At 40.7% G+C, this 15,205-nt stretch overlaps 1 protein-coding gene across 1 annotated transcript in view; it reads right to left on the reverse strand.

Annotated features, from left to right (window-relative positions):
* Window positions 1-3,391: 3,391 nt before the first annotated feature.
* The window catches only part of LOC121639981 (obscurin-like), a 146,648-nt gene continuing 134,834 nt past the window's right edge, over window positions 3,392-15,205 (reverse strand). Inside the window, exons 10-21 of the mRNA XM_041985601.1 lie at window positions 14,886-15,179; window positions 12,954-13,220; window positions 12,410-12,703; window positions 7,399-7,665; window positions 6,143-6,391; window positions 5,857-5,970; window positions 5,719-5,734; window positions 5,531-5,622; window positions 4,996-5,049; window positions 4,840-4,902; window positions 4,680-4,739; window positions 3,392-4,591 (exon numbers count right to left, since the gene is read on the reverse strand). Coding sequence (XP_041841535.1) covers window positions 4,506-4,591; window positions 4,680-4,739; window positions 4,840-4,902; window positions 4,996-5,049; window positions 5,531-5,622; window positions 5,719-5,734; window positions 5,857-5,970; window positions 6,143-6,391; window positions 7,399-7,665; window positions 12,410-12,703; window positions 12,954-13,220; window positions 14,886-15,179 — 1,856 coding nt within the window. The 3' untranslated portion in view covers window positions 3,392-4,505. The remainder of the gene's footprint in view (window positions 4,592-4,679; window positions 4,740-4,839; window positions 4,903-4,995; window positions 5,050-5,530; window positions 5,623-5,718; window positions 5,735-5,856; window positions 5,971-6,142; window positions 6,392-7,398; window positions 7,666-12,409; window positions 12,704-12,953; window positions 13,221-14,885; window positions 15,180-15,205) is intronic.

Genomic DNA, 15,205 nt, shown 5'->3' on the forward strand with positions numbered 1-15,205 from the left:
GTTTACATGATGGGAAGACTTAATATGATTTAAATCAGGGATGTTCAGTCGGTCCTCGAAAGCTGCTGTCCTGCAGGTTTTCCATGTTTCTCTGCTTCAACACACCTGACTCAAATTAAATGGATCCAACAGCATGTAAAGTACACTGAACACCTGCAGAACATTGGCCCTCGAGGACCAGAGCTGGACATCCCTGCTCTAAACACAATGTAGACAGATTTAAAAGAAGAAAAAGACATAAAAGATTTGATCAGTTCAGATCTGTTTTGCTGACACCATTTTTAAATCTTTGCTGAAACTCATCATGTCATCTAACCTCTACGTGGTTCAGGCATGAGCAGAAAGAAAATAGATCACAGAAACCATCAGACTGAGTGTAAACATGCTTATTTTTTCTTGTTGATCAGAATGTGGAAAGGCTTAACCCCATATGAAGACAAAATCTGCTCTGTGGCTTGAGCAAACATCTTTCATCTGTGGTCTCTGCTGCTGGCAAAGACGTGTCACTTCCTGTTTGGTTTGTTACACCAGGACCGGACAGAGGCACCATCTGTTAAAGACTGTTTCCACATTACCTCTTCTTCTTGCCACTGTTGAAATTTCAGGTAGCACTTTACATGACAGCAGTGGTTTCCCAACGCAGGGCCCCTTTTAATTTGACAGTAATGTCCTACCACCACTTACAACGAAACATGGAAACATGTGCTGTGGAATTGTTTTTTTGGCAGAGAAATAGTCTAATTTCTTTATTTTACTGGCTGCTAATTCAGTTTAAACCATGTGAGTGGTGGAGGGAAATATTAATTCCTGTGCTATAGTGTGAGGCTTTTTAGATGGAGAAACTGCACATGTAAGTTGAACATTTGATGAGACAGATTCTGCTTTAGTAAAAAAAAATGCTGATATTCATGAGTTGAGTAGTTTATTCCTAAAGTAATTAACAGGATTTATTTTGTGTGTGTGTGTGTGTGTGTTCCAGAAACAGAAATTTTAAATTGGTTGTAACTTGTTTGGCTTCATGCTAACAGATGTTAATACCATTTTACTGATCAAACCCAGAGTAAAGATATAAAGATATGATGATATGATAAGATATGTATATGTTTTCTTTTTTACTGGCTGCTAATTCAGTTTAAACCCTGTCAGTGGTGGAGGGAAATATTAATTCCTGTGCTATAGTGTAAGGATTTTTAGATGGAGAAACTGCACATGTAAGTTGAACATTTGATGAGACGGATTCTGCTTTAATAATAATAATAAAAAACACTGATATTTATGATATTTTTATGACAGTTGAGTAGTTTATTCCTAATGTAATTAACAGGATTTATTTTGTGTGTGTGTGTTCCAGAAACAGAAATTTTAAATTGGTGTTGTAACTTTTTTGGCTTCATGCTAACAGATGTTAATACCATTTTACTGGTCAAACCTAGAGTAAAGATATATATATATATATATATATATATATATATATATATATATATATATATATATATATATATATATATATATATATATATATATATGTTTTCTTTCATTTATTTATCTTTTGTTGGCCTGTTTGTTTTTTGGTCGTTGCAATGTTTGTTGCTATTTCATCATCGTTTGTGTATTGGGACTTTCACAAATTTGTCCATGTTTTGCTGGTGGTGCAAAAACTACGTTTAGCCTAGCTGCCTCTCTCTGCTAACTTGGCTCAATCACCCAACAACATAACATTTAACTACATGAGAGAACATGAGGTCATTAAAAGTTGGTCCGTATGTACCGGGGGTCTGGGCCTGCCCAGATGTGCTGCCGTGGTGTGGATTGGTGCATGCCCTGGTGTCTGGTTGTCGCCCTGGGACCCAGGGTATGGCCCGGGGGCAGGATGGATGTAGGGGTTTGAAGGAGGGGTGAGTGGGATTCGGGGGATTATAAGGGGAGGTGCTGGGGTGTGAGACAGGGATGCTTGTATGTTGTGTGTGTGTCTATACTTTGGATGATATTTGTGGGTGTGGAGGTACGTTTGTGTGCGTGCATATGCATGTGTTAGGATGAGTGGGGGTGTGTCTGGGGAGTGAGAGTGGGAGGGTTGTATGCTGTGTGAGTGTTTATATTGTGTGGGTGGGGCTGAGGAGGCATGTATGTGTTAGGATGAGCAGGAGTGTGCAAGGAAATAGGTGTGTGCATGTGTTTCTGTGTGTGGTTGGGGCGGGGTTAAGTGCACTAGTGGGGGGGACCTGGGCGGGCCTGGGGGTGGTGGGCCGTGGGTCTGCCGCTGTCCCCACTGAGACCTGTGCACCAAGACCATGGGGGGCTGGAGTCATCTTCGTGGTGGGGTAGCTTGGGTTGGTGCTCCGGGGCTGCTGCTGAGGGCCCGGGTTTCTGGCCCTGGTCTGCCTCTGACCTCTGCAGAGGCGTGGTCACATTTGCACGATCTCACTCACCATTCTTCATCACTAATCACTCCTTATTCCTCATGCTCTGCATGCTGACACATTCACTGAATTGGTCGCTGTTAGGTCTTTTCAATTTGGTTATTATTTAAAAACTCTTAATGACTAGCAGCTCTGTTTTTTTCTGTGTGTGTGTTTCTGTTTTTGTATTTGTAAAAAGTTGTAGGAAATTTTCTGGTGTGTTCATGTACAGGTGTAACAGTTTGTTGTCTGGTGATGGTGTGGATTGAAGGGTCATTTCCTTCTGTCTGTGATCTTTTTGTCTCCTTTCTTCTTTCCCTTTTGCTCTTTTTGATATTTTCCATCTTTTTCTGTCCCCTCCGGTCAGGTCCAGCAAGATTACATAGATTCCGTGATTCAAAGTAAATAAATAAATAAATTAATCTGATTTTCAAGAGGAGCCTTACCCACAGGCCTCCCCATGGCAGAGCAAATTTGTCCAGCACGATAAAGCAACCAGACTATAATTTTGCTTGCTGTGATGCTGGACAGGACAAGTTTAAAAAAAAAAAAAAAAAAAAGTTGGAATTACAAACTCAGTGATAAGATTACACAATGCATCATCTTCCTTATTGTTGTAATTATTTTGATATTGACTTTATTTGGAATTTAATACTCAGTAATAACCCTTTGCTACACTCTTTTGTTATTTTTCCTAAATATTCTAAAATCTTGAGTGTTGTACCAAACTGAAGCTCTATATCTCAGTAAGAACCTTTAAAAAAACTCATGTAATCATATTGAGGATATTTAACATAGTTACAACACAAAAGAATATTGAACCTATGAATTAATCGTAATGAAACCTTGTGCAGCTTTAGCTGATTTTACCCTCACAGGTGCAGCCAGTAGGAATGCAGATGAGTGTGAGACAACACACTGATGTCAAACTCAGAGCAGCAGAGCTGAGCTGAACCTTGTTACTGTGCTGCTTCTGTAGGTAGGTCTGCTGTATTCTGCTGCACAATTAATGAGTCTTCTAATTTGCATTGACATTAAAGATGAACAAGGAGACATCTAACACAGGATTACAAAACTTCTTCTTTTTAATAAAACCAACCTCTGGTTCCTTTTTAAACAGAACTACGACAACTTTGAACACAGCAGTTTTTTTACATGGTTACACTTTCTGCATAGCTGCATAACTTTTCATCAGCTTTTTATTCCTACCATTTTATTTATATTACATGAAACATACAATAACATAAACTCCATTAAGGCAAAAATAAAATATACAGAGTGCTTCTCATATAATTACTTCATTCATTAAAAAGACCTCAAATCTACAAGCTTTTTTATTTATTTTTTTTTTTTTTATGTATTTTAATGGATGACTGATAGACACAGACATTAATATTGTAAACTTAAGCTCTAGTAATGTCTAAAAAAATGCATTTAATTGCATTTAAATTTGAAACAGTACAAAAATAAGCAGAAAATATCCCTGGCCAAAGATGAACAAACCTAAAGTTATTATCAGCTTCCACTGTTCTCTGATAAAAGCTCTGCATAGGGTTGGTTACGGCGTTACTGCTGGAAGCTCCACGTAAGTCCGCAGAGGCTCAACGCGCACCTCTTCCAGCCCTGACGTGCACCCCTGCTTGCAGCATGATTACACTGAAGTACTTCCTTGTGGTTGGTCGGTTTATATACTTTCAGATTTCTGGAGCTTCTTGCTGAATTTGTGTGCTTACCGTAGCAGAGGAACTGCAACACAAGGTCGTAACCATACGCTGGATTGCAAGAGCAAATTTCACTGGCATCATCTTTACTGAACCCTACCATATGCAGACCCAGCATGAATATAAATGCAGCTTTAAAGTTTATAAAGAGTTCATTTTTCGTAATTAATTGTAATTAACATGTCAAAGTCCCACCCTTAATTCAAATATAACTAAAACTAACGTTACTAAGTGACTCAATAATAATAAAAAGAAAAGTTTGAGCTTAAAGGGTAATTTCATAACATAAAAACAGAAGCTACTGAGCATGTCTGATATTTTTGACAGTTATTGTGAGTTTTCTTCCATCTTTCATATTCCTGAATAAAGCAGCACAGCATGCAGCCTACATGGCAGCATCGTTATCCAGAGCTGCTCCTAAACTGACCTCAGAATAAACTGCTGCATCAGCTGCTGCAGGACTCCACTTTCCTGTGAACAGAGATTATCTCAGTCAGATATTTGCCTGAAACTTCATCTTTAAAAGTTGAAAACGTTTCAGTCCAAACACTGACTGTACCTGCAGTTCCTGTCTTCACATCAGAGTAAACACAACTCTCCTCTGGTTCATGATGCCTCCCTGTTAACACACTCACATTCATCCACTAAAACACATGAAGCTCAAAACCTTCAGAGCTGTTTTTCCTCCTTTAAACAGTGTGTGTGTTGGTGTAACTCACCCTTTTTCCCAAAATGTTTCAGTTCAATAAGAGAGTATGTGACATCTCTGGATTCATCTGCATCTGAAACATTTCATAATTCCACATCAGTCACTTGTTACACGTTTTCTGAAATCACATCATTTTTACATTTCAGCTTCAGATGTCATACTGTACCAGTTTTAGTCTGTTTAGTGGGTTTGATTGACTCATAGAGACAAACATCATCTACTGGAAAGAAATGAGAAAAAAATAAATCATATATAAAAAAATTTCGTCCAAAGAAAATCTCATTTTATAATCTTTTGTATTTTGATTTATTTGCTGTTTTTTTTCTTATTCAGGTTGATGTTAAAGTCAAAGAGTGCACAATTTAGAGTGTGAGGTATTTATGGACAGTAATACATAAATCTGTCACAATTATAGCTTTATTATTATTACAGTAAACCCATAATAACATGAGGTTATGGTTTAGACATGATGCTGGAATACACTCTGGTTTCTTAAGAAAATTTAAAATCAAGAAACTTATACATTTTATACACTTGTGAAGTTTATAAATCGAAAGCTTGATCTTTGGATTTTTATTTCTGTTATTATAAGTAATAATGATAATATACTATTGATGTTAAGAAGTTAGTAAAATGACACATAATAATGTTCATGTAAATAAAGAGTTCTGTATTAAACGTGAATCAGTGTAAGTCCTGACCGTGGAGAGGAGAGCTGTACTGGTTAGTTTCATTCTGGTTGACTCCAGGATGTGAACTGGAGCTCTGACTGCTGCTCTGTGACTGGATCCACCTAAAACATCATAAATACACAATGTTTAACACAGAAAAGTTAAATAATGAGGATTTATGTTGGAGATGGGGTTAAATGAAAGAATGATGTACAGACCTGATGCAGCATAAATCTGTAAAAAAGACATTAGTTGTTAAAAGACTTTGTAGGTCATTTTGTTCTACTGCTGGTTTGTTGTATAACATCAGAATAACTCTGAATATTTGGTTTATTAAAGAGTAAAAAAGGTCTCACCCTTGGACTGTTTGCACAGACACAACAAGAGCAGGAAAATCAATAATATGATTCCAATAACTGATCCAACCATCAACAGCACAGGAAATGAAGAGCTTTCAGGTCTGGACACAGCTGGAAACACAACAGAAAGTAATAATGTTATTTATATGAAGGGTTTAGAACATAATTCTCTCAGTGTTTCCAGAAAAAAAGTGATTTCAGATTTTAACAGAAACAAAATGCCACAGCAAGAAAACAAACTTGATGTATTTATTTCAGTCAGAACGATGTTTGTGTTGCTCACCTGTAACTGACATCCAGCTCTGTTGTGACGTCTTTCCTGCATGTTGACACTTGTAGAAACCTTCGTCTGACTGTGACACTGCAGAGATGTTCAGCTCCTCTCTGCCATCATGTTGGAGAAGTTTGTCGTTGTGATAGAAAGAAACACTGGAAAGTGTGTTTTGTTTTCTCAGTCTGCAGCTCAGACTGACAGAAGCTCCCTCAGTCACAGGATGGACGGGGCTCACCAGGATGACGCCATCATCATCATCTGTAAAACAGACAGAAGGTTAAGTTCAGTCAGAGATCAGAGAGATTAAAACTACATTCTTGTGTATTTATAAACAGCTAAATGTCTCACCACCTCTAACCAAATAAACTCTTAGTCTCATAAATCATGAAGAAGTTGTTTTTACGCTGTGATCAGTGACTTCATTTCTCTTAATGAACAAAGACGTTTGTTTTAGAGGACAAATCAGTGACTTTTCTCTCTATGAAAACTGTTACTGTGGAAAAGTATTATTTACATCGACGATGACGATCACAAGTTTATTTCATTGATTAACCTTTTTTTAATGACAATAACGAGATGGGGACGAGCTAAACATGGTTCTCTGATGAGGAAAACAAGAGGAGACGTTTGTAAGATTTCATTACAAGACGAAAATGTTCAATACATCATAATTTCTCCGGCAGACCAGGTCAACTTGAGCATGTGTTCCTTTTTGATCCTGTTTGATGCTTTATTTTTTTCTTCTTGATATAAATCTTAAGTTTACTTTTTTATCTCAACATCAACTTTGTTTCACTAGAAATGATCTAAATGAACAACAAGTTTTACATAGGTCCAAATCCTGACCTATTTTTGTAGCATTATTTAGACATTATTACACTGAAACGCTTGATAATGACGTTATTAAGGAACTTTAATAACACAAATATTGGGAAATTTGTCAGGAAGAATAAATATTTACTGGTTTAAAAAGATAAACTGAATTAATTCAAACATATAGTCAATAATTTGATGCTGCTTTGTTGTGATGGAAATAAGAAAATTGTTTTAAAAAACAGATTTATATTTAATCTATTAAAGCATAGAATAGATTTTTTATCAATAAACACTAAAGCATAAAATATATCCTGCTGCACTGTATCAGTGACAGTTAAAAATATCATCCATGTTATGGTATGTAATAAAATGTAGTAAACAGTGTGTGTTAAACATATTTAAAAAAGCAAAACAAGAACAAAAATCCAGGACAAAAGATCATAACATACTCTGTACAGTGATGTTGACTGTGTTGCTGAACTCTCCTGATCCAGACTCACACCAGTAAACTCCACTGTCGTACCAGTTCATGTTCATGTTACATGAGGATCCATTCATTGTCCCCCAGGAGGAGCAGCGTGACAGAAAACCTGTTTCTTTAAACCTCCTCACCATCCACTTAGTAGAGTTTCCTCCACAGTTCAGTGAAACAGAGTCAGATGTGAAGTGTTGAACTCTGTCAGGATTCAGTGTGAGAGACGCTGCTGGATGAAAATCTGAAAAACAAACATGTAATGAGATTTCTATAAAACAAAGAATTATTAATAAATACTTCACTTCAAATATTAATTTGGTTTATATTTTACCTAGTTGAAGATCAGAGCTCATATTTACACAAGCTGATCAAAATGATATTTTCTGATTTTCAAATTTTAAGTATGTTTTAAATAATAAACTGTTTACATTTAAACATCCATCTTTTAAAGATACAAGAAAATATTCTAAGATTAAATGTTTCATTGCTTCATCTGATCAGGATTTATTTTTATTCATCTGTAGCTTCTGTATTTGTTGACGTTGTCCACAGACCTGCCAGCTGTGGAGCTAAATCACCGTCATAAAGTATTTTTTTATAAAACTTTTAAAAGTGAAAAATTTTAAGCTGAAAATGAAAGTCTCATTTTTACTGTGAATGTTATTTTAATTTTAATTCCAGTGGGATTATTTTTTATATTTTCTAATTAAACTTTAATTTTACATTTTCAGTATTGTGTGTTTTTTTTTTTTCAAGTTTGAGATATTTTCTTCTTGATTTTTCGTTGTTCATTTCAGTTGTTATATGTTACAGTCTGTCCTGCCACTCCTCCATTCACTCCTCACTTCCCTCATCCTCCACACCTGTTCCTCATCTGCTCATCAGTAATCTAGTCAACCTGCCACACCTGTCTTCCTTTGTTCCCCAGTCCTTTATATACACCAGCACCACAGTCATTCCCTGTTGGACCTTAACCTACACACAGCGGAGGCACCCCTACTCCATTCCATGGTTCCTGTCCTGTCATAGTAAGCCTTCTTCCAGTATATCCTGTTTGTTAAATAAAGGATGTTTAACTTGCCCTTGTCTCCGAGGAGTCCAGTGTAACATAACCCTCTGATCACCCACTTGGAAGCCAGACCAGCCCTCCTCCTCGTGTTTCCGGATCTGGCTGAACTGGTAAAGGAGGCTTGGGAGGTTTATATGGAGGCTCAATTGGAGAATGTGGGTTTGAGAGCACCACCAGCATCTCCCCCAGACTCCACGCAAGTGTTTCCAGCGTCTCCAGCATCTTCCCCGGCTTCCACGCCAGTATCTCCAGCATTTCCCCTGGCTTCCACGCCGGTGTCCCCAGTGTCTCCTCCAGCTCCCAGGCTCACGTCCCCTGAGCTGACGTCTGCTCCGGCTCCACAGCGTCCGACGCCACAGCCACTGTCAGCACCCGTCTTGCAGCCTCATATGCCTGCTCCCCGGTCCTGTACGGCTCTACAGCGTCCGACGCCACAGCCACGATCAGCCCCGGTCCTGCAGCCTCCCATGTCTGCTTCCCAGTCCTGTTCTGCTCCTCAGCCTCCGATGCCTGCTCCCCGGTCAGCCCCGGCTCTACAGCGTCCGACGCCACAGCCACGGTCAGCCCCGGTCCTGCAGCCTTCTACGCCTACTTCCCAGTCCGGTCCGGCTCTACAGTGCAAGACGCCACAGCAACGGTCAGTCCCGGCTCTTCTGCGTCCGACACCACAGCCCCGGTCTGTTCCTGTCCTGCAGCCTCCCGTGCCTGCTCCCCGGTCTTCACCGGATCTCCCACGTCATACACCGATGCCACGGATTGTTCCTGCTAGGTCTCCGACGTCTGCGCCACGGGCGGCTCCATTATTACCTCCGACACCAGCGCAACGGTCCTATCCGGCGCTCACCAGTCCGAGGTCAGCTCAAGTCTCCGAGGAGGTCGACGGTTTCGACGCTCCTCTCCCGCCAGTGGGTCCAGTCTCCGAGGGGGTCTCAGAGCGAGACGCTCCTCTCCAGCCCCTGGTTCTGTCCAGCCTGTTAGTCCCTGTCTCCGAGGAGGTCAACGGTTTGGACACTCCTCTCCCGCCAGTGGCTCCAGTCTCCAAGGGGGTCTCCAAGTGGGACGCTCCTCTCCAGCCTCTGGGTCCTTCCTGTTTCCCGCTCCTGTCTGTGCGACCTTCCCGTCGCCCGCCCGAATTCGTATTAACATGTCTGTCTTCCAGAGCTCCTGTCTGCGCCCCTCTCTGCGCTCCAGCTTCGGTCTGTGTGCCTCCCTGCATTCCAGCTTCAGTCGGCACACCTCTCAGAGCTCCAGTCTGCGGGCCTGCCAGAGATCCAGCTCCAGTCTGCGGGCCTGCCAGAGATCCAGCTCCAGTCTGCGGGCCTGCCAGAGATCCAGCTCCAGTCTGCGGGCCTGCCAGAGATCCAGCTCCAGTCTGCGCGCCTGCCAGAGATCCAGCTCCAGTCTGCGCGCCTGCCAGAGATCCAGCTCCAGTCTGCGCAGCCCTCAGGCCGTCCGCCTGAGTTCCAGCTCCAGCCCGAGCAGCCCTCTGGCAGGCTGCCGGAGGTCCAGCCTGCTCAGCCGCTGCCAGAGATCCGGTCCGAGCATGCCCGTCCGCCAGGAGTTAGCCCCGGGCCTACTCGTCCTCGGGGTCGTCCTCCGTCCATGACCCCGGCCCTGGTCCACTCGCCCTCCGGGCCGTCCTCCAGAGATCTGGTCCTGGTCAGTCCGGCCTCCCAGGTCCCGGACCTGGCCTGCTCATCCTCCGGGGCATACTCCAAGGATCCGGTCCAGGTTTTCCCATCCTCCTGGACGGCCACCGACGTTTTCGGTGTTTTGTCCCCCCCTTATGGTCATCCGCCAGGACTCCAGCTCCTGTCATCGCAGCCCTCCTGTCGTCCTCCCGGGCAGTCTGGAATCCGGCCTTCTGGAGGGGGGGGGTACTGTTACAGTCTGTCCTGCCACTCCTCCAGCACTCCTCACTTCCCTCATCCTCCACACCTGTTCCTCATCCGCTCATCAGTAATCTAGTCAACCTGCCACACCTGTCTTCCTTTGTTCCCCAGTCCTTTATATACACTAGCACCACAGTCATTCCCTGTTGGACCTTAACCTACACACAGCGGACACACCCCTACTCCATTCCATGGTTCCTGTCCTGTCATAGTAAGCCTTCTTCCAGTATATCCTGTTTGTTAAATAAAGGATGTTTAACTTGCCCTTGTCTCCGAGGAGTCCAGTGTAACATAACCCTCTGAGCACCAAAGTAAAAAAAATTGCAACAAGCACCAGGCCATATCTCCAGAAAGAGATCTTAAACCTGTTACTATTTTCCATCGCTAGAAGGCAGACATGAACCAGCCGTCAACAATTGGCCGTGAATGATCAGCTGCACCACTCGCTACCCCAAAGCCAAAAATCGAGGGGATTAAATATGCCAGCTTGTACTATATTGTATTAACAGAAAGTGCAAGTAAATGTTTACGAATATTTAATGTAAATCGACCTGATCACTTTAGTCGTAATAATCAGTTCAATATTACATAAAATCTGGACCTTAAAAAAATATCATTTATTCCTCCTGGTCAGTACCCCTGCCTGGCCCCCATCAAAACTTTTCTAGACACACCCCTGCATATCTGAAGTATAAAACATTTCTACCACCTGTCAGCTTCTTCGTTAGAGAAGGGTCCTGCTCTGATTTATATTATAAAACCTGAACCTGATCTATCTTAGATGTTTGAATGGCTGAGTAGTTGATTTTACAGCTGTGTCACCAGCAAACCCCGTTAATCCTGAATATGAAATAAAGGCAGACAATATCTAACTGAAATAAGCTGTTATCAGCATGTTTCATTCTTCAGCTTCATGTAACAGTGCCATGGTTCTGTTTAACATTAGACTGATAAAATGTTGATAAGGGGTTTCCAAAAACAATACTGTTGGGTAAATCTGTTCCAGTTTGAACCATGAACCACTTTTTTTCCTCCTTCTTAGGTGAACCATAAACAAATGCAACCAGAGAGACAGAACTAGCGACAGAAAAGCTGATGAACAGATCACCGACAGCCAGTGTGATGATTCAGTGATTCAGTGAGGCTGACGTTCTAACTTTTTATGTGTAAGCAGATATAACTTATTTACAAATGTTAGATTTATTATTGTTGGAATCTTCTGCAGACAAGAGCTACTTAGTACATGAAGCATGTAATGCACATGCTGCGTCTGCAGCTTCTCTCCTTTCACGTCCACTTGCTGTTTCAGAGCAGGGCCCTCATTCATAAAGCTGGTGTACGTACAAAAACCGGTATAATACACCAATTATAGTCAACTTTTGGGACTTATTTAAATCAGAACATGGTGGGAAAATGTCCCTACTGCCACAGCAAATCTGAATCTGCCATATGCACCAAATCTGGAGAAACAGCAAACTGTGACACAACAGCACAAAAATAAAACCATAGAAATGATATGAAATGTGAGACATTTATGCAAAATCAAAAATTACCACATGTTAACACATTATATATTAAAGCCATTTGCAAAAATGAATAAAGAAGCATATTAATATTCATACTCCTACCAGTGTGTGTTTACAAAAAAAGGACCCACACACTATTGTGGGATGTTCATGTTATTCAGTTAAACATTAAAAAAACATTAAAGTATTTAATGAAAACATTCATGTACAACAATGAAAATCAGAATCATCTTAAAATAAGAACAAATGTATTTTTCTAATTTCATTTAATTTCATTTAATTTATCATCAACATTAGTTTTAAAGTAAAATATATTTTCTTTACTGGTAACTTGTCTAAAAACTAACTGCCTCTCACCTTGAAACATCATCCCTCCCCAAAGGAGCGATAAATTATATAGAAATAGATGGAATATAGACTCAGTCTCAGAAGGAAGAGATGCTAAAATCAAAGTGATAAAATAACTTCTCTTGATTTATAGAACAGAAACACACTGACCTGCAGACCAGACAAACTTTGGTTGACTGTAATGAGTGTGATACTCTGGGTCTCCTCTTCCAGCTCTACACACATATCCTGCTGTGTGTGTTTGTCCATGAATGATGTAGGAATCATGTTCAGTCCCAGTAGTGCTACCAGGCAGCAGATCATAACTGTACAAGTTGTATAAAAGATCAGGAACAACTTTATACCAGTAGAACCTCCATCCTGCAGACGGAGGTTTAATCTCACATCTCAGAGTTACTGAGGATCCAGGACTCAGCCATGATGGAGACACAGAGAGGACAGGTCCTGTTAGAGAGAAACTGTTTTCATACCAACTACAGATTTATAACAAAACACAAACAATTCCTTCATGTTCTTTCCGAAAATTTCAACTTCAGCTGATCTGTGTTTCAGTTTAGATCAGACATGATGAGTTTTCTGTTAAACACAAATGTTCAAATCTGTTCTTATGTTAATAACATGTTACAGTAAAAAAAATAAGTAAAATAACTCGGTTTAAATAATTTAAATCCAAGACAAAAGAACATGAACATACTTTCTCTAGTGATGATGACTGCATTACTAAACTCTCCTGATCCAGACTCACACCAGTACACTCCTCTCCAGTACCGACGACTGTTTAAGCTACATGTAGATCCAGTCATCGTCCCCCAGGAGGAGCAGTCTGAAAGGAAACCTCCTCCAGTAAACCTCATCACTCTCCACTCAGCAGAGCTTCCTCCACAGTTCAGAGAGATATCATCAACAGTGAAGTGTTGCTCTCTGTCAGGACTCACTGTGAGAGATGCTGCTGGATGAGAACCTGACACACAAGTAACAGGGAGACAAACATCTCAGAGGTTTTATTCATTCACATGACTTCATTTTCAACAGCTGAAGATGAATGAAAACAGTTCAATAATTACAGTAATTCAGACAAACTGAGATCTCTGCCTCAAAAAAACAAATCCTATCAGTTTGAATGAATCATATAAATTAGTATAGAACCCAGTTCCTGGGCAGTCCTAGTCTAGTCTTTCCTCAGCTTGGTTTGATTACTGGAGTGGCCTCAGGTTTGCAGCGGCTCGCCCAGCTGTTCATCACTTCCTCTGCTATAAAGACCCTCAGTCACCACTTCTCTGCTAGATTGTTACCTCTGTTCTACTGTCAGTTACGCTCTAGTCCTGAATTAATTGCTCTTTGTGAGTTCCCTCTTAACTGACCAATCTTTCTCTTTTCCAGTCCTCACTGGAATCTTTCCACAGCCTCCAGAGACACCAGTCTCAAGCTTTTACAGCCTGATCCTTGATGCTACGCCTGAGCAGGTACCCCACACCTGCCCGACTTCCACCGCTGCATTAGACTCAGTCTGTTTCTAATAAAAACTGTTAATCTTGTCTAAGTCTGCATGTGGACTCACCTTCAGCTCTACCATTATTTACTTTTACTTTCATACGCTACAAGGGTCGACTATACTTTGTATTCATCTTATGAGACTTTAGACCAGGGAAAACAAACTCCCGAGCTCTTGGGCCTTTTTCCTGCAGGTTTTTAATGTTTCTCTGTGTGTTGCAGCAGGGAAACACCTGTAGCTGCGTTTCCATTACAGTTTTTCGCAAAATAAAAGTAATATTTTTAACATGTTGACAAAGTGCAATTGTAATTTACAGGTTTTTCCATTTTATGGTGTTTAGCACATTAGCCGTTATTCTAGTAAAATCTCGTCCCACAAGACTCCACTTTGAGGAGGAAGTAGATTTCTAAATCTTTGTAAAACTCTGCATGTTGTCATTGTTTGCTATCAAGGTTAATGATTACATTTTTTTCCTTTAATTATTTGTAAAACGATTTCCGTCTCCTCCTGCGTCTGCTCATACTGCACCATCTTTATTTGAATTGAACTGGTCACATGACCCGCTACGTCACGTATGGTGAAGTGTAAATGCGAGAAAAGTGTTTTAATTACAGTTTTGTGACAAACTTCTATATAGACACATCTGAGAAACCACCTCATGAGAGAGTAAAAACTTTTTAGCAATATTTAAAGACAATTTGAAATGTACGAGTTTCCATTTACGTTCTTTTATTGCGATATTTAGCTTTTGTACAGTTCTAGGGTTAATGGAGACACACGTTATAACCAGCAGGACACTGGTACAAGAGGTCTGGAGGTGGGGATCCCTCAGTAAGACTACGTACGCATCTAACCACAGTAATTATACATCTGCTACCAGTCAAAAGTTTGGACACACTTTTCCATTAAATTTAATGGGGAAGTGTGTCCAGACTTTTGGCTGGTAGTGTATCTGCATATTTATATATTAATATATAAATATCTACGTTAAAATTACTGACTGCATGGAAGAGTGGAGTCTCAGCCTCTGTATCTAATTTCATTCATCATGCATAATTTTAATGATGATGTTTGTCTTCAACAGCAACAGAAACAATGGGAGGATGTAACAACTCTTCAATAAAACACACTGACCTGCAGACCAGACAAAGTTTACTTCACTGTAATCAGTATAATCTACTGGGCCTCCTCTTCCAGCTCTACACACATATCCTGCTGTGTGTGTTTGTACATGAATGATGGAGGAATCATGTTCAGTCCCAGCAGTGCTACCAGGCAGCAGATCATAACTGTAGTTCTTGTGTAACAGATCAGGAACAGCTTTATACCAGTAGAACCTCCATCCTGCAGACGGAGGTTTAATCTCACATCTCAGAGTTACCGAGGATCCAGGACTCAGCCATGATGGAGACACAGAGAGGACAGGTCCTGTTAGAGAGATTAGAGAGAAACTG

Source organism: Melanotaenia boesemani, chromosome 5 (assembly GCF_017639745.1).
Source record: "Melanotaenia boesemani isolate fMelBoe1 chromosome 5, fMelBoe1.pri, whole genome shotgun sequence".
NCBI classification, from domain to species: domain Eukaryota; kingdom Metazoa; phylum Chordata; class Actinopteri; order Atheriniformes; family Melanotaeniidae; genus Melanotaenia; species Melanotaenia boesemani.